Source organism: Leguminivora glycinivorella, chromosome 24 (genome assembly GCF_023078275.1).
Source record: "Leguminivora glycinivorella isolate SPB_JAAS2020 chromosome 24, LegGlyc_1.1, whole genome shotgun sequence".
Classification (NCBI taxonomy): domain Eukaryota; kingdom Metazoa; phylum Arthropoda; class Insecta; order Lepidoptera; family Tortricidae; genus Leguminivora; species Leguminivora glycinivorella.
Genome location: NC_062994.1, coordinates 9,937,719 through 9,962,774, shown reverse-complemented (window position 1 = coordinate 9,962,774; position 25,056 = coordinate 9,937,719). Strand labels below are relative to the sequence as shown.

At 39.6% G+C, this 25,056-nt stretch overlaps 2 protein-coding genes across 2 annotated transcripts in view; one reads left to right on the top strand and one right to left on the bottom strand.

Annotated features, from left to right (window-relative positions):
* Positions 1–15,191, top strand: part of LOC125238648 (methionine--tRNA ligase, cytoplasmic) — a 48,427-nt gene extending 33,236 nt beyond the window's left edge. The window contains 8 exon segments of the mRNA XM_048146027.1: positions 441–573; positions 2,274–2,417; positions 3,738–3,876; positions 5,276–5,344; positions 6,329–6,432; positions 6,434–6,497; positions 13,713–13,895; positions 14,975–15,191. Coding sequence (XP_048001984.1) covers positions 441–573; positions 2,274–2,417; positions 3,738–3,876; positions 5,276–5,344; positions 6,329–6,432; positions 6,434–6,497; positions 13,713–13,895; positions 14,975–15,088 — 950 coding nt within the window. The 3' untranslated portion in view covers positions 15,089–15,191.
* A 9,395-nt stretch (positions 15,192–24,586) lies between these two features.
* LOC125238717 (pyruvate dehydrogenase (acetyl-transferring) kinase, mitochondrial) overlaps positions 24,587–25,056 on the bottom strand; it is a 70,283-nt gene continuing 69,813 nt past the window's right edge. The window contains 1 exon segment of the mRNA XM_048146129.1: positions 24,587–24,973. Within this exon segment, the coding sequence (XP_048002086.1) occupies positions 24,759–24,973 (215 nt within the window). The 3' untranslated portion in view covers positions 24,587–24,758.

Below are 25,056 nucleotides of genomic sequence, written 5' to 3'. Positions count from 1 at the left end.
TTTTGTTTTTACATATTGCGGCGGTGTTCCGGTTTGAAGGGTGAGACATGGCAGTGCAATTACTGGATATTGTGGCATAAGATCTTTACGTCACATGGTCGGTAACGCGTACGTGATAACCATGAGTTGTTACATCCGTCTATAGGCTGCGGTGACTGTTTACCATCACGCAGCCCCGCATGCTTGTTTATCAATCAACTAGTATAATAAAAAAACAAAAACTTTCAATGAAATGAGCAAAAAATATGTAAAAATAAAACACGGTTTTCCCCAAACCCCATACATATGGCGATCCTCGTCATAGTAAAAAATCATCAGGTTGCTAAGATCTATTAAATGAGACATGTTTCATTTCTGTTGGTGGGTGGAGACATTTCAGCCCATGGTCCACATGAAAGTGGCGAAAAAAAAAGAAATGCTCATTTGAGTGTTTGTTACAGCATACGTCCAACATATGGAGAAGGGTCGCCTCCGCGAAGCCTTAAAACATGTCCTCCTCATATCCAAACTGGGGAACCAGCATATGCAGTCATCGCAACCTTGGGTGCTGCTCAAAGGAACCGATGATGACAAGTAAGCTACATATAAACTGTAAAACAGCTATAATACTACATATGTTGTGTAGCATATTAACTGTTTTCATCACATTTGCTGTTTAAAGGTCTCATTTCATATCTCACTATCATCACTGAAGTATAATGTACCATTTTACCATTTTATTCCCAAGGGAATAATGGATTTAGTTTTAAAAATGAATACTATCCATACAATACCTCAGGCAAAGGATGTTTCAATCGGCCAAGGATGTTTTTACACAACTAAAATTTTACTATTCAGCAATAAAAAAAATATTATACGGTATGAAAAATGCATTTTATTTATGTTTTACAATTATTTCAGTGTATTTTACATTTATTTTGTAAATTTCACGTAGATAAATCGTTATATTTTGCAATCTGGCAGGAAAATGTGACGGACATCTCGATTTGCGCTTGATCGCGTTGCCATTAGCAACGGGCAGTACAACACCGCCATTCATTGAAGGTTTTGCCTTATGATTTTTTTTCTCTGTGTTTTCCTCTCAAATGTGATGAAAAATATTGTGTGTAACTCAGGAGGTAAGGATTTTGTAAACTCGTGTCTATAACTCTCCCCAGCCTGCGGCTGTCGCGAGTTATTACACTCGTCGACAAAATCCCTCTTACCTCCCTTGTTGCACAATATACTATTAAAACAGGTAGTCAAAAAGAATACATACTCCGGTATACGTAATATCCTATTTTCAGTTATGGACTGCTAGTCTGGGGAAACTATGTATAAAAACAAAGTATTGCTCATTCGAAAATGGTTCGCTTTATGTCATAGTCAAGAATAGTTCTTACTATGGGTATGTACATCCCATCTACAGATATGGACGCCTAGTCTGGGGAAATTTTATGAACGAAGCTAAATTTGCTAAAGTATGACAAGTAGCATACGCAAAGGTTGTGGCAAACAAAAACACGGCCTGTCTAAAACACATCCACCTCATATCCAAACTGGGGAACCAGCATATGCAGTCATCGCAACCTTGGGTGCTGCTCAAAGGAACCGATGATGACAAGTAAGCTATAATATGGTGGTTAACAAGCACTCGTCCCTTTTTGAACACGTAGTCAACAATTAAATATGTGTGTTATGATAATTTATAGCCTATCTTCAGGTATGGATTAATAGGGAACTTGACAGTAGTTAAATAAAGAAATAAATATTATAGGACATTGCCACACAGATTGACTGAGTCCCACGGTAAGCTCAAGAAGGCTTGTGTTACAGGTACTCAGACAACGATATATATAATATATAAATACTTATATACATAGAAAACATCCATGACTCAGGAACAAATATCTGTGCTCATCACACAAATAAATGCCCTTACCGGGATTCGAACCCGGGACAAAAAAATAATTCCGGGGCAAATAATAGTACATTACGATACAAGTGCGTAAAAAAGGAAGTTCGAAACGAGTGGCGATAAATTAAAACACGACCGAACGGAGTGTTTTAAATCGACACGAGTTACGAATTTCCTTTTCGCACGTGTATCGTACGACGTTTTTTTACGAGGCTCATCTGTACTGTACTGAAAAACGTCTTACGATACACGTGCGAAAAGGAAATAACTCGAAAACACTATTTCGAACTTCCTTTTTTACGCATTACGTGTACTATTACATCACGTCAAAGTCAATGCAGAGTTCGATGAAACAGTAATTAAACTTTTTTTACAGAGTACGCGGTGCCACCGCCATAGCAATGTGCTGCCAACTAGTGGCGTTACTTTGCGTGCTGCTGACACCATACATGCCAGCCACTGGCCGCAGGTTGCGAGCGCAGCTAAACGTGGCTCCTGACGCGCTCAGACTCAACTCTGCGTAAGTATTAATTTTATAGATATATAGACATACCAGCTATTGCCCGCAGCTTCGCTCGCGTTAAATTCGATATTCCATATAAACTTCCACCCCCCATTTTAGGAAACTGGGGGGCTAGAAAGACAAACAGTATCCAACGTCACTCTCCATCCCTTCAACTATCTCCACTTAAAAAATCACGTCAATCCGTAGCTCCGTTTTGCCGTGCAAGACGGACAAACAGACGCACACACTTTCCCATTTATAATATTATAGTACTAGCTTTTTTCGAAAACTACTGAATGCCTAATACAAACTTCCACCCCCTATTTTAGGGGCGCGCGAAAAAAACGGGGAAAATTCGCGTTATAAATATTTTAGAGACAAAAAGTAACACATGTCACTCGTCCTTTTTTCGAAAACTACTGTCTCCATCCCTTCAACTATCTCCACTTAAAAAATCACGTCAATTCGTCGCCCCGTTTTGCCTTGAAAGACGAACAGACACACACTTTCCCATGTACATAACATTAGTATGGACAGCCATAGCAATGTGCTGCCAGTTAGTGGCACTGCTCTGCGTGTTGCTGACACCATACTAGGGATGTTACGAATATTTGCATTCGCATATGCGAATGATTCGCATTCTTTTAAACATTTGCATTGACATTCGCATTCGCTTCAAACGATGCGAATGTTTTGCGAATGCGAATGTGTGCAAGTCGCAGCTTGTTCCTCGCCCGCGCCGGCCGGTCCAATTGCTACTTGTCGACTGTCGACTCGCGCATGCGCAGATAGCTCAAATTCGTACGGCGTGAAGTTTGTACTCGGCATTTTGACCAATAGTAAGCATTTTAAATTTTTTACCTAGCGGGTTGTTGGTGATTGCTTGGTTTTTATTTTGGTTTTTATGAAATTCAGCGATATTCGCATTCGCACATTCGCATTCTGAATATTCGCATTCGCATTCGCGAATGTGACACATGCGACATTCGTGACATCCCTACACCATACATTGAGACTCAACTCTGCGTAAGTATTAAATTACGGAGGTCGCGGGTTCGAACCCCGGCTCGCATCAATGAGTATTTAGGTACTTATGTGCGTAAATTTTATTTTATATTCGCCAGTCGATTTTCGGTGAAGGAAAACATCGTGAGGAAACTGGACTAATCCCAATAAGGCCTAGTTACCCTTCAGGTTGAAAGGTCAGATGGCAGTCGCTTTTGTAAAACTAGTGCTTACGCCAAATATTGGGGTTCGTTGTCAAAGTGGATCCCAGGCTCCCATGAGACTTGTTATACGCATAGAGATATGAGGATGAAGTTTTTTTTTTTACAGGAATCCATCGTTCATCCAATACCTGCCAACGGGACACGTGATAGGCAAGCCAGAGCCACTCTTCACCAAAATAGAACCGGAGGTGGTCGAGAAACTTAGAGCCAAGTACGCTGGCACTCAAGACGATAGGGAAAAGAAGGTATGTACCTTTTTCCAACAGTCATCTACTGCTCTCCGAGACGTTTCTAAAAACCCCTTACTCGATGGGGATACGACGTTTCATAACAGAGTTCCTATGACCTTTCTGCTCCATCATCAGATCAGCTCCATGATACTATAATATTGCATTGTCACGTGATTTATATGTGTGCAAAATTTCAGCTCAATCGGAAACCCGGAAGTAGATCAAATTTAGTTTCTATATTTTGACCCATACTAAATAAATAAATAAATTTATAATAAATATTATAGGACATTCTTACACAGATTGACTGAGGCCCACGGTAAGCTCAAGAAGGCTTGTGTTGTGGGTACTCAGACAACGATATATATAATACACAAATACTTATATACATAGAAAACATCCATGACTCAGGAACAAATATCTGTGCTCATCACACAAATAAATGCCCTTACCGGGATTCGAACCCGGGACCGCAGCGTAGCAGGCAGGGTCACTACCGACTGCGCCAGACCGCGGTCGTCAAATACCATAATATTGCATTGTCACGTGATTTACATATGTGTGCAAAATTTCAGCTGAATCGGAAACCGGGAAGTGGATCAAATTTAGGCCTGATTTAGACGACGTGCGAACTCGCATGCGATTTTAGTTACATTGCGGGCTGTTGAGGTTACATACAAATTAGCACAGTCATCAAATACCGCAATGTAATAAAACTCGTATGCGAGTTCTCGTGCCGTCTAAATGGGCCCTTAGTTTCTATATTTTGACCCAAACTAATGTGGCAAGTTGAATTAAAGCTTGATTAGATACCTGATAGGCAAGCCAGAGCCACTGTTTACCAAAATAGAACTGGAGGTGATAAAGAATGAAATGTCCCATCGCTGTGTCTCGCTTCAAAGTATGGCCGCCGCTCACCGCTGTCGCGCTTAGACCAATGTCGTGGCTGAGCCGTTAGGGCCAAGTACGCTGGTACACAAGACGATAGGGAAAAGAAGGTATGAATTCATTTCGTAAAGCCATAGGGTACTGTCGGGTGAATCAACTTTTTCTTGCCTGTTATTGCCATGGTTACGGTCCCCTGAGTCACGCTTGTTTTATGCAAAATTACGCTACTTAAACTATGCAAACATGCGTTTTTCTGGTGTTAACAAACCCTTTCCTTAATTTGCCATCTACAAACATGGACTACATGCATACTGGCATAATGAAATTTCAGTAGCATAATTTTGCATAAAACCAGCGTGACTCAGGGGAACGTAACCATGGCAACAGGCAAGAAAAAGTTTATTCGCCTTCTTATACTTAAAACACCAAAATAATTAGAAGGAAAATATGGACAGTAGTTATTTTTAAACATAATTAATTTTTATTTAATAAGTATTTAATTTTAGAATCTAATTTTTTTTTTCAGCAAAACGGAGACATCACAAGTGCAGGTGTGGGGAGTGTGGCAGAATTAGAAAAAGCTGTGGCCGAACAGGTATTTGTACTATTTAGTTATTTTGAGTGGATTGATGTTCGTAATTAACAAGTTTTTTTGCCAAAAAAATATTTTTGGCACAAGCTGTTATCGCCGACTGTACCTTTCTTTCAACAGTTATCTGCTCTCCGAGACGTTTCTAAAAACCCTTTACTCGATGGGGATACGACGTTTCATAACAGAGTTCCTATGACCACCTTTCTGCTCCATCATCAGATCAGCTCCATGATACCATAATATTGCATTGTCACGTAATTTTATGTGGTCAAAATTTCAACTTAATCGGAAACCGGGAAGTGGGTCAAATTTAGCATCTACGTTTTGACGCACACTAACATACTAACAAGGCAAGTTGAATAAAAGCTTGTAAAAAAATTTTTATTGTCGCTTACCATAAGAATTGAAGCACCTTTAATAAGTAATATCAAAGAGGATAGAGTATTATAGAGAGTTACTGAAGTAAAATGTGTACTAATCTCTTGATACAGGCTTAAAACTTTTGAACCTCAGTTTTGACAATTTGGCCCATATTCTTACCTTGATATGTGTTAAAATGTCAAATATTAATATTAGCGCCATCTAGCCGAGCGTACCCCAAAGGTGTAATGCCATCTAGGCCACCGTATCTTTTCCTTAATGTACTGAGGTACGTTTTTTTCTTAGACTTTATCTGTCTATATGGAGTTATATATGTCTTTGGTAATATTAAACTTTTACATACATACATACAATCACGCCTGTGTCCCATGAAGGGGTAGGCAGAGCACATGAAACTACTCAGGTTTCAGTGCCACTCTTGGCAAATAAGGGGTCGAAAGAAAACGAAAACTGTGACATTGCAGTGACAGGTTGCCAGCCTCTCGCCTACACCACAATTTAACCCATATCCCACAGTCGCCTTCTACGACACCCACGGGAAGAAAGGGGGTGGTGAAATTCTTAACCCGTCACCACACGGGCAAACTAAAACTAAACTTTTTACAGGGTGAGAAAGTCCGGAAGCTCAAAGCGTCGACCAAAGACAAGGCGGTATGGACGCCGGAAGTGAACAAACTACTCGAGCTGAAGAAACAACTAGCTGCTGCGCAGGCAAGCGCAGGCCACGCCCACTTCCGGTTCCGTTGCTGAGTTGGAAAAGGCGGTGGCTGCACAGGTATTTAAATTACAATATTTTTTTTAATTTTGCCTGTACCTAAAATAAAATATACCATGCACGAAATAAGGAATCAGAGAAAAGGCTAGTTTCCTATACTTAAAATAAAATATTTTAAGCAGTGCACAAATAAAGCACCACATAATTAGAAGAAAAATATGGACAGTAGTTATTTTTAAACATAATTTTTATTTAATAAGTCAAAGAGAAGAATAAGTAAATGAATTGACCGTGACGTCACTCCTCAGTATTTCATAGTAATTCCATATTAGCAAGTCGTTTTGTCAGTTCGTAAAAAGGAGCTGATTTGACTAGTAGGAAACTAGCCTATTATGACAAAAACCATCTGCAAAAAGCCTTTGTCTCGTAATGACTTTCTAGTAAAACGTCCACAAAGCATAAAGTCTGAATATCAGACCGGTTTACTATCAAAATTACTTGTTAGTAAAAAGACCATCTCGTAGAAGGTATAGATCTTAGAATGCCCTAATAGCAAAATAACTAGATCGCAAATGAACTTAGTCTCAGAATGGCATGGTAGCAATTAGTCTTGTTAGTAAAATAGCATGAAATGTATGATATCGTGATAAATAGGTACGTCTCGTGTTTCAACATTATAAAAGAGCCTGGAATCCGCTTTAGCACCTTATCCCAAGATTTTATTTCTACACTAGTTCTATGAAAGTGACTTCGTTTACCATCATTTATGAAACTTAAAAAATGTCCCTTTTACTCTTTTCTCTTCCTGCAAAAACTATACCTCGAGGGTTTAGTGGTGAATCCCGATAAGTCAAGCAAATTGGTTTTTGAAATTCGAACTATGTGCAAATTTCACAATGTTCTTATTTCAAAGAAAAAAATATCTTGACCTATTGGGTTTCACTAGTAAACCCACGACCTACTTATAGTAGATACCTAAAACATAATCCAAGTATCTACCTATCATGGCACAGACACGTCATTGTAAGGTTCCAGCGGAAACCCACGCTCATCCTGTGGACAACTTGTTTCCATATTCTCCAAAACATTTCGGAGATCAAGTTAAATTAAAATAATTATGTGTACTACGTTCAGGAAGCAGGTACTACAATTTTATTTTTTTCCTGTTATACGCAATTTAATAATAATAATAATAAGCGACAGACTGGGTAGAAAGCGGCGCACACCTCTCCACACCCTGAGCCGCTCACGCTATGTTGTGCCCTTGTCGCTCCGTGCGAGCGGCCGTTTTCGGGGACCCATATAGTGAGTTGGCGAGTCACCGCCTGCCTATTTTGTCATGTTTTGTAACATATGAGTAAGGCAGGTGCCATAGTTTTTCCAATAGCACCGGTTACGAATCCACTAGCAACTCAACATAATATTTAGCCCGGTTTCTTTTTGTACCTTTATCTTACAATAGTTCTACACTAACCGGGGCTTGTCCTTGGGTGCATTACTATAGTGCGGACAGGGATAATCGCTGGTTTGTGTCACATTACATTTAGATTAAACTGTTCTAAAGGGCCTCTGCGCTGTTGGCTTCGGCCCCACGTATGCCTTACAAAGGTCCGGGACCCCATGGTCCCGAGATATGTAAAGAACAAACATAATAATAATAATATAAAAAAAAAAAAAAAAAAAAAAAAAAAAAGCTGACACTGACGGACGTGTCTTTGGATAAATTTTCACAATTTTATTTATTTTTATAGTATTTTTATCGCCGTTCTTGGTTTTTGTGGTTCAGTTTTTGTGTATTTCTTACGCTACATTAAATCATGTACAATAACGAACTACTATACAATCTAAATACACGGATACGGAAATGAACTGTCAAACGGCGATAAGTGCATTGTGAAATTTGTGAAAATGTTAACAAGGTCACGCACCAAAGCGGCACAAAGAAACGCACGCCCACCATCCCCGTCCGCCTCGTCCAGCTCCCCGTCCGCATCGTCGTCGGGCGACGAGTTCGCCACGGCGCCCGACACCGACGGGTCCAGCGACGAGAGCGGGCCGCCGCCGCCGCCGCCGCCACCACCTGCGCGACGAGGGCGGCCACCGCTGCCGGCACGTGCGGGGACCAGGGACATCCTGCCCCGCCCACGGCTCCCGCTGCCGGTGGTGTAGTGCGTCGCATGACATGGACTCGACAAATAAACGAGAATGTCATGCGCGCCTATTACGGGGCCACAGAGGGGGGAACTCGGCTATCCGCGTACCGTTCTAGAATGCTGCCTCTGTTTCAGGCACTCGAGCCATCCACCACCGTATCGGAGCAGCGTCTATCGGATCAGGTGCGCGTCATTCAGCGGTCAAAGCGGTTGGATGACGCCACACTTGATCGGCTTCGCCAGGAGGCTCTCGCTGCTCGCGCGGACCCCGCCTCGGGGCGGATTTGCCCGCCATGTCGCCGGACCCGGTGCCCGAACCCGACCTGGCACCGGAGGCGCCGCGGGTTGATTCCGGTAACGACGGCGGGGACTTCGCGAGTCAGAGCGTGAGTGAGCCTGCTAATGAGCAACTGAGGAGGTCTTTGGAAGAGGCGATTACGCACTATCGCTCCACAAACAATCCTAGGCCACGATTACCACGTCTGCCTATGAATAGACGCAATCTAGCGTTAATGGGAGCCTTAAACGCTTTACTAGAGCCATTTATACGGACTAGTAAAGATCTAGCTGATACACACTCGATCATGTACTGCGGAGCCATCGCGGCGTGCCGTGTTGCTCGAGTCAAGTTTCCGGACGCTGACCGTGCAACTAGGACCGTCGGAGGTGTCCCTGCATGGCAAGTACGGATCGAGCGTCGTATCAACTCGTTTAGGACTCTCATTGCAAAGCTGATCTGCTTCAGAGGGGGTAATAATCGCCCCCGAGTAATGCGCTTTGTGAACCAGGCGTTCGCGGGGACGGACATCAGGCCCCGCGACTATTTGGCCAATGTCACAGAGCGCATCGACTTCCTGAAGCAGAAAGTCTATGCATGGGCAAGCCGTATTCGCCGCTACAGAAAGCGTGTGGACCGATTCCAGCAGAATCGTCTTTTTCAAAGCGACCAAAGGAAAGTATACCGAAGGTGGGAGGAAACCGACCCTCGTGTGTCTGATGTGCGGCTGCCGGATGCTACTGCCATGTCTGATTTCTGGCGTAGCATCTGGTCGGTGCCCGTCGAACACACGGAGGGTGAGTGGATGACCGTTGTCGAACGCGAGTGCGAGAACATCGAACCTATGGGGGCTATCACCATCAGCCCCGACGACGTAAGTTGTGCTGCCCGTACGGCCCAGAACTGGAAAAGTCCTGGACCGGACGGGTTGCACAACTTCTGGCTAAAATGGTTTCGATGCTCGCACTCGCGTTTGGCAACGCAATTTCAACAAGCCCTCGATCTTGGTTCTCTCCCACCTTCCCTAACAACTGGTGTTACTTTCCTGCTCTATAAGTCCGGTAGTACCACGGAAGCAAAAACTACAGACCCATTACGTGCTTGCCTACACTTTACAAGCTCCTTACATCCATTTTGAGAGCAAAAATTAACGCGCATATTGTCGCTAACAACATTCTGGCTCCCGCTCAAAATGGATGTAGGGTTGGGTCCCGTGGTACTAAAGAGCTCCTCCTCATAGACATGACCATCTGCCAACAAGTTCGGCGGAACAAGGGGGTCATCTCGGCCGCTTGGATTGACTATAAGAAGGCCTATGATTCGGTGCCTCATTCATGGCTGAGAAGGGTATTGGAGCTGTATAAACTTGATGCAGCTTTAATATCCTTCCTGGCTGCATGTATGAGGCAGTGGACCACAGTCCTTCGTCAACCAGGAAGCAGGATGACCCCCTGGCCCGCAGGACTTCATAAGGATTGAGCTAGGAATATTCCAGGGTGACAGTTTGAGTCCATTATGGTTCTGCCTAGCTCTGAATCCCCTCAGCACGCTGCTGAAGGATTCTGGGCTAGGTTGCCGGCTTCGGAGAGAGGGTGAAGTCATCTCTCACCTTCTGTACATGGACGATCTCAAACTATTTGCACCGAACACCCAAGATCTGATGGTGCTATTGAAAACCACAGAAGTTTTCAGTACCGCCATCAGAATGGAGTTTGGTGTCGATAAGTGTGCGGTTATGCATGTACAGCGGGGGGAGGTTGTAAATTCAGAAAATTTACAACTTTCTGAGACGATGTCGTTCAGATCTATCTCTGAATCAGAAACCTATAAGTACCTTGGTATGTCATAGTCGTTGGGTATTGAGGATGTTGGCATTAGACGGTCGGTGAAGGAGCGCTTTTTCAGTCGGCTCACAAAAGTCCTTAACAGTCTTTTGTCAGGAGGCAACAAAGTGCGCGCCTTTAACACCTGGGTAATGCCTCTACTCACATACTCCTTTGGCATACTACGGTGGACCCAGACTGAGCTGGACGCCCTGGATCGGAGGGTCCGCTCACTGCTTACCACACACCGTATGTTACACCCACGCTCGTCTGTTATGAGATTGTACATCCCACGGAAGTGCGGAGGTCGAGGCTTCCTAAACGCCAAAGATCTCCACAACCGTGAGGTGTACAATCTCAGGAATTACTTCCTTAACAACGAGTGCGGGATGCATCGTGATGTGGTGGCAGTGGACGGAAACCTCACGCCGCTCTCCTTGGCGAAACAGAACTGGCGCAAACCTGTGGTACTAAGTGCTGCGGACCGTAAGGCGGTATGGGAGAGCAAGCAGCTACACGGGCGGTTCTACAAGGCCCTCACGGGACCCGATGTAGATCTGCTCGCATCGGTAAACTGGTTACGATTCGGGGACCTCTTCGGAGAAACCGAGGGTTTTGCCTGTGCAATTGCGGACGAAGTTATGATGACGAACAACTACCGGAAATATATCCTGAAGGACGGTACGGTCGACATTTGTCGGGCATGCCGCCGTCCCGGAGAGTCACTCAGGCATATCATTTCCGGTTGTTCTCATCTTGCTAACGGCGAGTACTTGCACAGACATAATCTCGTAGCCAGGATTATTCACCAGCAACTTGCTCTTCAATATGGCCTTGTGGACCGCGAAGTACCGTACTACAAGTACTTACCTGCACCGGTTCTCGAAAATGGTCGTGCCACGCTCTATTGGGATCGATCTATTATCACTGACAGGACTATTGTAGCCAATAAGCCTGACATTGTGATAATAGATCGACTGCAACGCCGGGCAGTGCTCGTTGACATCACCATCCCCCATGATGAGAATCTCGTGAAAGCCGAGAAGGACAAGTCCAGTAAGTACCTAGACTTGGCTCACGAGATAACCGCCATGTGGGATGTTGAATCAACGATCATTGTTCCGATAGTCGTTTCAGCGAACGGTCTCATAGCGAAGAGTCTCGACCAACATCTTAAGAGACTCTCGCTAGGTGGCTGGATCAAGGGCCAGATGCAGAAGGCGGTGATCTTGGACACAGCGCGGATAGTCCGACGGTTCCTCTCTCTGCAGCCCTAACCACCGGCAGCTTGGGCCCTGCCCTGCTGCTGGCGGCACCCTAGGTTAGGTTTTTTATAATGTGTTTATATATTTTGTATTGTTTTGTATGTGGTTTTGTATTTTACTTTTATAATCATATTATAAAACCTAGCCTAAGAATCAAAATGAATAAAGAGAATAATATAAATATTGGGGGACATCTTACACAGATCAACTTAGCCCCAAACTAAGCAAAGCTTGTACTATAGGTGCTAAGTGACGATATACATACTTAAATAGATAAATACATACTTATATACATAGAAAACATCCATGACTCAGGAACAAATATCTGTGCTCATCACACAAATAAATGCCCTTGATGGCTAGTGACGTCATCTTTCATAGACCAATGGAGACAAGTGACTACGCGTATGCTATAGCATACGTGTCCAGGAATCCATACTAATATTATAAATGGGAAAGTGTGTGTGTCTGTTTGTTTGTCCGTCTTTCACGGCAAAACGGAGTGACGAATTGACGTGATTTTTTAAGTGGAGATAGTTGAAGGGATGGAGAGTGACATAGGCTACTTTTTGTCTCTTTCTATCGCGAGCGAAGCCGTGGGCAAAAGCTAGTGTGTTAATAAGTCGATTAGAAATGTAAAAGTAAATGAGCTATCATATTAATTCCATATTACCAAATCGTTCAAATTCGTTTTGACAGTTCTTAAAAAGAAGCTGATTTGACTAGGATGCAAGTTAAGCCTGACCAGAAATACCTATACGACTATTGTCAAGAGGGCGCTGGTATTCTGATGTATGTGGTCACAGTTCAGTATACTATGAAGATAACCTAACCTAACCACAAAATTAAAATTAAAAAAAAACCCCCGACTGCGACATAGTGGACCGATTTTCATGAAACACGGCTAAGAACACTCCCGACTAACTCAGCTTTCAGACAAAAAAAATAATCTAAATCGGTTCATCCGTTCGGGAGCTACGATGCCACAGACAGACACACACACACAGACAGACACGTCAAACTTATAACACCCCGTCGTTTTTGCGTCGGGGGCTAAAAATAGTTCTAATGAAATTCCCTAACATGACGCGTAGTCATATATTTCAAGCTTTATAACTTCGGCGTTGTCGTCTCTTTCCATCAGGTGCGGCTAAGGTCAATCACTGGCCAGTTTATAACAAAAAAATAAATAACCAAAGACTTATGTAATTCCGTATAGACGGCTAAAGTCTAAGAAAAAACTTACCTCAAAGCCCTAGAGAAAAAGGTACGGTGACTTAGATGACGTTTCACCTCTGGGGAACGCTCGGCTACATGGCGCTAATATTTGACATTTTAACACATATCAAGATATGGGCCAAATAGGCTACTTGCCCCCTAGTCGAATCAGCTTCTTTTTAAGATCTGTCAAAACGAATTTGAACGACTTGCTAATATGGAATTTATATGAAATCGAATTGAGTGACGTCACGTTCAACTCAGTGACTTTATATATTTCTACCTGACTTATTAAATAGAAATTGGATTTAAAAATAAGTTATGTCCATATTTTTCTTATAATTATCTGATGCTTTATTTCGTGCATGGTGGTGCATGGTATAAAATATTTTATTTTAATAACAGTCAAGTATATTGTCAAAACTGAGGTTCAAAAGTATTAAGCTTGTGTCGAGAGGCAGTCTATGCACTGTGATTACACATTTTACTTCGACAGTAACTCTATATAATACTCGATCCTCTTTGATTTTAACCAACAGGGCGAAAAGGTGCGACAGCTAAAAGCTTCGACAAAAGACAAAACAGTATGGACGCCGGAAGTGAACAAGTTACTGGAGCTGAAGAAACAGCTAGCTGCTGCGCAGGCGCAAGCGCAGGCCACGCCCCCTTCCGGTGCGGCCGGCGACAGTGTCGCCAATCTGGAGAAAGCTATCGCTGAACAGGTGACGTATCTAAACCTAAAGAATAACCACGAGTTTGACACTAAAATTAATAGGGATGACGACTACATAAAAAATGGCATTCTGTTTAGTCCGTCAGTTAGATCGTCCAAAAATACAGGTCGATTCACGAAAGCTGGCACGAATGAAATGAACGAAACTTTGATTGTGTGAGTGACACCTGTATTGGTATACAGTCGTAACTGTCAAGAGCCACCATTTTATTGGTTAATCTGTCACACACATGCATATTTTCATTCAAACATTCGTTCCATTCGTGCCAGCTCTTGTGAATTGACCTGTACTGAACACATATTTTTCGCTTTTTCTAATTAATGAAAAAATACAAAGATATAGAGCATTAAAGTTCCGGAGTGGAGGCTTGTGACGTCACTTTTAAATAAAAATTAAACCTCAGGCGTGACGTCACGCGAAACTTCAACGCACTGTATCGTCGTCATTTTTCGTTTACGAGAAAAAAGAAATAATACGTGTCTAAAGTTATTTTTTCTACTCCCGTGTCGTTATTCGTCATTTACCGTGTCGTGCATAGATCGTTAAAACCCTACATGTGGGATGCCCGCCCCCGGCCGGCGCCCCGCGCACCCACGCATACGATATAGCTCTTACAGCATTGTTAGTTAGCCATTAAGGGATATAGCGGGCCGCCCGGCCGGGGGCGGGCGGCGGCGCGGGGGACAGCGACAGGGTGAGTGCAGAAGACAAGTCAAAATACTTATAGGAAACAGTGCGAATTTCACGAAAGTTATTCTAGAAAACTATTCAAAAGTAAGTGCATGGTCGTAGAAAAAGTATTGTATGCAACGGTGTTTAACTGAGTCAAAAAATACTCGTGGCGTCTTAATACAATTTTCGGCTTCGCCTCAAATTGTTACCCACGCCACTCGTCTTTTTTGACCTCCTTTAAACGCCTGTTGCTTAAAATACTATAATAATCTAACTGACGGACTAATTAGTTTTTTTAGTTGCCTCGCCTATTATCCTTTTCAGTTCTAGTGCCGTAGCCGAATGGCATTACTCCGACGCGTTAAAAATGAAATTAAAGTTAATTTTGTCCACAGGGAGACAAAGTGCGAAAGCTGAAAGCTTCGACCAAGGACAAGACAGTTTGGACCCCTGAGGTCAATGTACTCCTGGATCTCAAGAAACGCCTCGCAGCCCTACAAACTAAGTAGTACGGTGGTCAAAGGGTTAACTTATAGTTAAATTGTCTATTTTAGGCGCTAATTTAACTTATTTGTTCTTAATGAGAAAATAAATTATTTATTACCCAGAAAAGTATTTTTTTTTTCATGTTATTACCAAAGACTTGCCTTGGCTCTAGGCAAAGAGGATCGAGTATTATAGAGAGTTACTGTTGAAGTAAAGTGTGTAATCACAGTGCATAGACTGCCATCTCTTGACACGGGCTTAAAACTTTTGAACCTCAGTTTTGACAATTTGGCCCTAGCCTAGGAACGGTGTGATATTTTTGAAAATAATTCTACAACAGTAGTTTTTTTTCATATACAGCGTTTAATCGCAATTTAAAAAACCTATATTTTCGAATCCACCAATAGTTTGGAATGGAAGATATTAAAAAAAACTACGCCCAAAAAATAAGCGTTTTCTTTCAGCAAAATACCTCACAGTAATTTAATGGTGGACACATGTAAAAAAAAATCAGTTTTAAGGTTTACAACCCGAAGCCACCTAAATATATGACGGGAAATAAGACTTTTTTTAATGATATAGAATTTTTGAATTTTTTCTAACGTGCTCTAGAGCAAATATAACAACAGATATTTTTAAGCAGAAATGAATAGCACATAATATTTCAGATATTTAACATATAAAAACCACCAATATATTTATATGGAAATAAAAAAATCTAAATATTTGACCGGGCAAATTAGGAACAGATAATAGTACGAGGTTGACTTTTATTGTCCCTATTTAACAATATTAACAGCATGATAATCCACCCAATAAGTTTGATCTTTATTTAATACTTTAATTTAATAATATATTTACATTTTTTGCGTGGTTTGGTTTGGACCTTAATGTCTTACATTTAGGAATCCATATGGCAAACCACCACGCCAGTGGAGCTGGGCCGAGAGTAGGTGATGAGCCGTGTCGCATGCTTTTTATTCTGTTCTTCTATTACTATACACAATAACGTAAATGAGGAGGCACACTGACATTTTACCCCGCCAGGCGGCGCCTATGCAAGAGTCTAGGCATGTCACTGTCATTCATATGTGAGAGAGAGAGAAAAAACATAATTATCAGCTTCTCGCTCTCACGTCTCACGGACTAATAGGGTGGCGCCATCTGTCATATCCTTTGAGTGTTCCTCCTCATTACATGCCTATTTCTACATAAGTAATATTTTAGGTAAATTAAAAACAGACGTTTCCCACCGATAATAAAGTCCAAAGTAATTAAAAAAATTACATATTTATTTTAGGCATCCGATTTGACAGTCGTCGAAAAGAGTATATACTTGTCAGTACATACATCTATCTCACGTTTTTCTCTTCTACCATTTGACAGATCTCCGTCATCTTGTGAAATGTATTCTTCCATTCTTCAGAATCGTTGAAGCAACGCTTGTTACAAACACGCGAAAGCTATGCAAAGTCTAATTTCGACCCATATGTTACGGCCAGGTATAGCCCCGGCGATTATCGTTAGACTTACAAGCCACAGGTCACGGGTTCAAATCTCAGTGTCGCATACGTAGATATTACAGCTTTTTTAATTCATTTTTTTAATTTTTTATTTATATTATAAGTTGATGAGTACAAGCTACTGCAATGACATTAAATACAAGGACGCACAATTCATAACAAAAATGTTTTAAAAATCTGGGTCTAAATTGCATTTAGAACATTCTTGTTGATGCTAATAACGTTAACTTCTTATCTGCTTAGGAAAAAAATCGTTCATGCCATAATCAACTTAGTGTATAAAGACCTAAGTATCAAAATTGCAAATGGAACTGCGACACACTAAAAACTTTTTATCAAAATACCTTTTGTCATAATATGCTCAAATGACTTATATGTCAAAATGAATTGCGAACGAATATTGGACGAATGGAGCCGCTACCAATATATAATAAGTATGTAGGTATATATTAGATATTTCCAATTTATTCCATAAATAGAAATATGTACATAAAAAAGGCCGCAATTTTACTTCTTCATTACATAAACTTTAAGAATACCCTACTGTATCATCTTTATCTTGGTCACTTGTACTCCGTTTATTACAATAAATGTATGTAATGTATGTATGTGTAAATTTCCTGAAATAAATGTCATATCTTGTTGTCACAAAGAAAAATTTACAGGGCTTCCAAGAATCTCGAGCTGGAAGGATACAAATTAAAATATTTTCTATGAAAATAATTAAATTCGACAGCAGACAACTCAACGGTTAATCGGATTTATTTATTATAGGCATTTTTTTGAAATTAAATATTAGTGGCTCTGATCTGATAGTGGGATATTCTTTGAAATTTATTTTCAAAAGGGAGATTTAATGTTGGTAATGCCATTCAAATAATATTAGAAGTGTCTACGCGAGTGTTCGAATTTAATTATAGGATAGCACATATTGAAAGTACTGTAATATGGGTACAAAAGCCTGCAAAAGTCTGCTGCTGGGTACAAAAGTTTTTTTTTTTTACTTTAGTACTTTTACAATATAGTATTTTTACAAATAGTATTTTAGCAAATAGACTTTTCGACTTTTTATTTACACTACATACCGACCATACAACTGACTCTAATTAATCTTGGTTTTAAAAAGTGTAAAATGTAGACCTAAGTGCGTTTTCACATTATCCGATCCGATATCGGATGTCGGACCGATATCCCATACATTACAGGCGGAATCTTCGATTCTTCTATTGATATCCTTCCGACATCCGTTATCGGATCGGATAATGTGAAAACGGTCTAATAGCGACTCAATAGTTTTTGTTCCTTGACGGTCATTCATTTGAACTAATAAAATTATTTATTTAAATCTATACAATTACAACGAGTATTATTTAGCATTCATTTTGTAATGTAATCCAATGAAATAACTTATAGAAATATATTCTACCCTTTTTGCTTGTTTTCCGATTACTATTTAGCCAATTTTTCATTGAGTCATACCATGGACTTTCAATAGGGACTGAGCTCACACTTTTTTTGCCATACTAAATTGAACTTTATCACCGGTGCAGAAAGGCGTTCTTATTAGACTAGTAAAAGTGTGTCCACATGAGAGGGGCTGGTGGCCACAGTTGGGGCTGGTGTCCCTCTCGCACGTGTGACCAGTATTAAAGAGATTACTATAGTAGTAGTATTTTTACCTGTATGATAACTAAGTTTATAAACTTCTTAAATGATTTTTGTATTATATCGAGGCAAGGATATTAATACCTTGTAACGAATTGGTAAGTCATTATTATGAAGCCATAAAACCAAAGATTTGCGCAATTAAAAAAAAACCTTTAATTCGGTATTAGTAGATTTGGTAGTAACTTTGAATATTGACTGGTATCCCCAAATAATGACAGTTTCAAATAATTTTGACAGTGGCAATAAGTACGAGAGGGAGACCAGCCCCAACTTTACCCTCTCATGTGGACACGCTTTTTGGCCTAACAACTCAATCTAGCTGAATAATATATAAATCTATGAGTCATACCGGACAACTGTCATTGTACATTTGTAATCCTTATTACAAGGGCATATCGTCTAGCGATGGTTAGCTAAGACAGAGTATTGCGGTTAGTAGGAACGATGTTGAACCTTAGGTTACCTTCAATCAATACTAATACTGAAAGACAATTTTTAAACTTATTGCATTACATGTGTCTAAAAAAATTTCAATGAAATAGCCTGTAAATCTAATACTAAAAAAATCTATATTTAAAAAGAGAGGGTTGAAAAGGGTATAAAAGATTAAAAAATAATAACAAGAAAAAAAGATTTCCGCTGCCGAGGATCGAACCCACGACGTCAGGTCAGGAGCGCGCCCATCGTCTTAGGCTACTATAACTGAGCTATTTAAGCGATAGTAAAGGTGGCGAAATATATTATTATACCGCGATGTAATGAAAATACGAATGAATAACTAACTTTTGAAATAATGCAGAAAATGACATCGTCAATAGTAGAGTTTGTAGGTAAATGAAAAATATTTTTTTTTTTTCATGTTTTTTTTTCAAGCCAGAGAAAAAAACCGTTTTTTTTTTTCATGCAACCCTAGCGCCACCTATTAAATAGTCCGATATCGGATCGGATAATGTGAAAACGCACTAACAGTTAACGAGGGAAAGTATGAATAGCAATAAAACAACAAAATATAAGAAATGTCTCACATTTATTTCATTACAAAATTCTCATACTTTACAACGAACCACGATTATTGTTCAAACCAAAATAAACTTCAAAAACGGCTATAAAATAAACTCAAAAAGAAGGCATGGTAAAATACAATACCTAACCACTGAATTTAATATACAACATACATACATCCATACTAATATTATAAATGGGAAAGTGTGTGTGTCTGTTTGTTTGTCCGTCTTTCACGGCAAAACGGAGCGACGAATTAACGTGATTTTTAAGTGGAGATAGTTGAAGGGATGGAGAGTGACATAGGCTACCTTTTGTCTCTTTCTAACGCGAGTGGAGCCGCGGGCAAAAGCTAGTACATAATAATGTTAGCAGGCCTCCGTGGCTCAGTTGGTCAGAGCTGCAAAGGCAATGCAGGTCGCAGGTTCGAGTCCTGCCGGTGTTGTGAATTTTTCCACTTTTCTTTTAATTTAAAAATATGTAGTATCGCTCGCAGACATTTTTGAATGATAAAAAAAAAACTTTGAAGTCAAAAAACTCAACATTTGTGGTTCTCATTCTATTTAGTTTTCTAAAATTTTATTTAACCTTAAAAAACTGTAAAAGTAGATAGCGAGGGTTTACTGGTGAAACCCGATAAATCGAGAAATTGCCCTTGAAATAACAACATTGTGGAAATTGGGCATAGTTCGAATTCCAAAAACCAGTTTGCTCAACTTATCGGGTTTCACCAGTAGACCCTCGATATAAGGCATTAGTTTCGATAATCACCCTAAGCGTATTGTTGCAAGGTCTATTTTGGTTTGTACAGTTATGAATCCTTTGCTACTTAATTGTCAGTACTTATCCGATATAACAATAAAATGTACAATCGAATACACAAATGATAATTGTCAGTACTTATCCGATATAACAATAAAATGTACAATCGAATACACAAATGAAAACGGTGATCGTTCTACATTAACCGTTTAATAATAAAAAACGGTTAAATTTTCACATTAAACGGTTAATATTAAAAGAGTTACGATACCGTTATTTTTATATTCGATAACACCCCTTTACAAGTCATTAGTTTTTCGTTAGGTATGCTTGTTTGCCACCGACGTAGTATAAAAATAAAAAAAGTGCATTGGGGTAATTTCGAAGCACATAAATGCTCTGGTAATTTCGAAAAGGGAATCTTGATATGACGGAAATAATGGTGATTTTTATGTGACTTTCGAAATAACCCCGATGCACCCTACATTTTTTTAAACATCATATGGTGGCAAACAAGCATACGGCCCGCCTGATGGTAAGCCACCGTAGCCTATGGACGCTTGCAACTCCAGAGGTGTTACTTGCACTTTGCCAACCCTTTAGAAATCTCTTACATTGTTTTATTTGACTTATATATTTGTATTACTTATATCGGATAAGTAGACAATTAAGTATTTGATAGTAATCAGTTCATACATACAATTTACGTAGTAGGCAAGCATGATCGCCCGATTAATGATATAACTTCAGGTCGTCCTTTCGCACTATTGTAAGTGCGCTATCGTCCCTATGGACGGCCTGATGTTTTATCGTTTATCCCGCGACCGTGCTATCGGTTCTGATATACTTAAACCATAGAACGTAAACTACAAAATTACTCCTAAAATCGAAAATAGGTTTACAACAGGTTGAGACTATTTGGCAGTTTTTAGAGTCGGGCCAAGCTAATTTTGCAACGCTAAAGTTTGTCAATGACAACATTCATGTAGGTAAGCCATTTTTTTATGAAAAGATGACTTTTTTTTATTCATTGCAAAGTTATAGCTCAGACGAACTGTTGTTCAACACAAAGTGAAATTACCACCAGTTTCTACATACATATTTCTGAATGCACAAGACTAATTTTACATTAAATTTGACAAAAATGATTTTTTTGTTATGTTTTACTGTTTTCTGATATGACTAAAGGATTTTTTTTTTAACTTTTAGTATGACATATTTTTATAAATTATTTTAGGGTTCTATTTAAAATAAAGGTATCAGTATGACTTCAACTTTGCCGTAAAGTAAATAAAGTACAAAATGCTTCGTAACTTTCTAAGTGTCACCATGGAAATTATCTAAACATCTACCAATTTATTGATATATTTTTCTTAAAATTAATTATGTAATAGAGTAAATTTCATACATTTGGTTCCTACCTATTCAGCTGTTCCATAGTATTGAGCTTCATACCAAAACAATATATTAATCTTAGTTGATATAGAACTAAATCATATAATTTTAATGTGATAGACGACACTTCATAGTTTAATAAATAACAAATAAATTATTTTTTTAAAGATAACTAAGTATTTTTGATTTTTTATCCTATCAAAATGGACGAATATCACATTTTTCCGTTAGAAAGTCGACCATTTATATCATTTCACTACTTTGAAAAAATCTCGTATCTCACACTGCTCCTCAAAGACAAAACGTAGTAAGTCTATATGCATTCCATACATACTTAATACATTTTTTCATTTACAGAAGAAGATACAAGTTTTTTTCAAAGTAGTGCCGATTTCTATCAATATTAACCTTAAGTTAATGTATCGTATTTGTTCTCATCGTACATTTTGCTCCAATTTAAAAGTTCAAACGATCCTCGTAAGATGACGTTATTTTGATTTACTTTTCATAGAGTCACCGGCAAAAATAAGTGATGATTTCTGTACCTGGTCGCTTTTAATCATTTGACAACTTCGTATGACATTTCAAACAAGATGTTAATGCGACAAGGTACAGAAAGAATCACTTATCTATGCCGGTGACTGTACAGTCAAGGTATTAAATATAAATGACGACAAAGTGCCAAAAATATACACACGACTTTATTGCTCATTCGGTGAGTTTGTGGATACATATATTTGGCAGTATTTGGCACTTTAGTCTAAATCTATATTTAAATACCTCAACTCTGCACCCTGTAAGGTTCATATCACACTGATATGGGCCAGAGTGGTAACTTCCTAACAACCTCAATACTATGAAACACCTCACTCCGTCAAAGCTCAGTCCATTTTTGGCCATTCTCCGATAAAACACATCCTTAACCGAATATCACATTTAAAATAACGAACGAACTCTTGGGCCCTTTTTATTCAATAGAACATTGAGTATTTTCGTAATTTTACAACAGTTTTTGAGTACATTTAAATAATTATCTCTTTAGTACGCATAATTAATATGTATAATTCGCATGTTTGATACTTTATAATAATAAAATTATGATTTGATCAAATATAATTAAAAAAAGTTGAGTGTTGTAACTTGTAACTCAATAAAATTTCGTGTAAAAAATAACATTGTTGTCCTCCAAAGTTAAGAGTTTAAAGCACAGAATCAAACTTTACTGGAAAAACGGTTTCAAATTCAAAAGTGAAAAAATAACTGGGTCTTAGGACATTGAGTAACCGACAATCGGGCCCAGACTTACGACATAAATAAAAACTTACAACAGCGATCGATCATCTAAAACGGCGGAGTGTACCAAACTAGACCTGTCGGTGATACATATACCTTGTAAATATCGATTAAACTTAACTCTCAAAATTCTACCTATAATTCTACCTACCTAACCATATATATTTAAAAGATAGGTTTCCCCTCCCCTCGCGCCTCGCTCCGCCCGCGCGGCCCTCTAATTAGTTGTTGACACCTATGACAGACTGTTATAAGACATGTGCGAAAACGGTTGTGCTCCCTTGGTGAATTGTGGACCCCAGCCAATCCTGTCTGCAGTTCCTGACTCCCGGAGAGAAGGTTAGTGCATGTCTTTGACCACCTGACAGATTTTGGTATTTCTATTTTGCCCCCTTTTGTCCGTTTATAAACAGTGATGTATATATGCGTCATATATTTTTGACTCTATTGACAACATGTCAAAATTCTAATTTGAACAAATCATTGTCAAGGTAATTTAAGGGCTAAAACAAAATCTACAACGTAATATTCTTAGAAGTCCCGGCGTACTTGTAAAGGTACAAATTATATTTTAGTTTTGAAAGAAAGATCCAAATTCAAAACCGGAAATATTGGCCTGGTCTTACGAGTCTTACGATGTTTCGATGAGATTTCGGGATTTAAGGGTAACAAAAAACCTTGTTTTGATTTTCTAATAGATAGCATGTGGTCGATCTTGAATCTTATTACAACGAAGTAAAACCCACCGCTTGTCAGGTTTAGTACACTCCAAAATACCAAGGCTCGGAAACCGGTTAATTTTAAAACCGTTATAATTAGCGGAAAACGTTTTTTTATTTCAATAACGTGAAACCGTTATTTTTAAACATGTTTTAGGAAAACAATTATATACACTTCATATTAACCGGTTTCGAAGAAATAAAACAGTTTTTTTGGAATACGATGTAACAATTTTCACTACAAACCGCTACCAAGCCTTGGTGCAGCCTGGCAAAAAAGGAGTAGAAAATTGTCAAAATCGCAGTGTCCCGTTTTTATACGTATACATATAAATTTGGTAGGGGTTCTACATCTTATACTTTTAAACGAGCAATTCTTGTATATTTATTTATTTATTTATATATATATTTATTTACACTGACGATCTCGGAAACCGCTCTAACGATTTCGCAGAAATTTGTTATGTGGGGGTTTTTGGGGGTGAAAAATCGGTCTAACTTATCCTTAGGTCCCGGAAAACGCGAATTTTCGAGTTTTCATGAGTTTTTCTTCGCGCGCCATCTCGTGTGCAGTAGTTGTACTGTTAAGACAGAATTCTTTCGGTTGATGTAAGTACTATTTATTGCAAACACTAGATGGCGACACAGGTCAAGGCTAAAACGAATAGAAAAATACACTATTTGAGTTTTTGTGGCGAAATGCGCGCCATCTCGTGTGGAGTAGTTGTGTTGTTAAGGCTGAGAATTCTTTCGCTCGATGTAGGAACTATTCATTTTTGAACTAGATGGCGACACATGTCAAGGATACGAAACAGAACCGAGCGAAGCTCGGTTGCCCAGATATTAAGTATCTAAACGCAAAAACGTAACAGACTTGACAGAATATTTTTTAGGTTATGTTACGAAGAGTTTTGAATGAATCACGGTTATTTTTAACCCCCGACGCAAAAACGACGGGGTGTTATAAGTTTGACGTGTCTGTGTGTCTGTCTGTCCGTCTGTCTGTCTGTGGCATCGTAGCTCCCGAACGGATGAACCTATTTAGATTTAGTTTTTTTTGTCTGAATGCTGAGTTAGTCGGGAGTGTTCTTAGCCATGTTTCATGAAAATCGGTTTACTATGTCGCATTCGTGGTTTTTTCAAAATTTTAATTTTGTGGTTATCATTAGACTTATTAGACCGTGATTACCTTTTTGATTTTTGTCGAGCTCCCGATATTTACGCAGTCCGCGCATCATGATCACGGGAAACGAAGTATGTTACGAAGTTTCACTTCTTCCTAGGGACTCCACGCACAATTTTCTACTCATTTTTGCCAGATTGTAAACATATTACGCTACGCTGTGGGACAGAGGGGAGACTTTCTCGCGACTGCCCTTCGCTGGGCCGGCCGTCTGTAGACTGCCCGACCAGTCAGCCAACTGTGCTGAGGGCCGATAGAACTTGGTTGAAGTCTTGTTGAAGATCGGGAGGAGCTCGTTCGCTTCGTTTGAGAGCGCCTGGAGGACAAAAATCATTACAGTTAATAAATAAATATTGGGGACACCTTACACAGATCAACTTAGCCCCAAACTAAGCAAAGCTTGTATTATGGGTGCTAAGCGACGATATACATACTTAAATAGATGA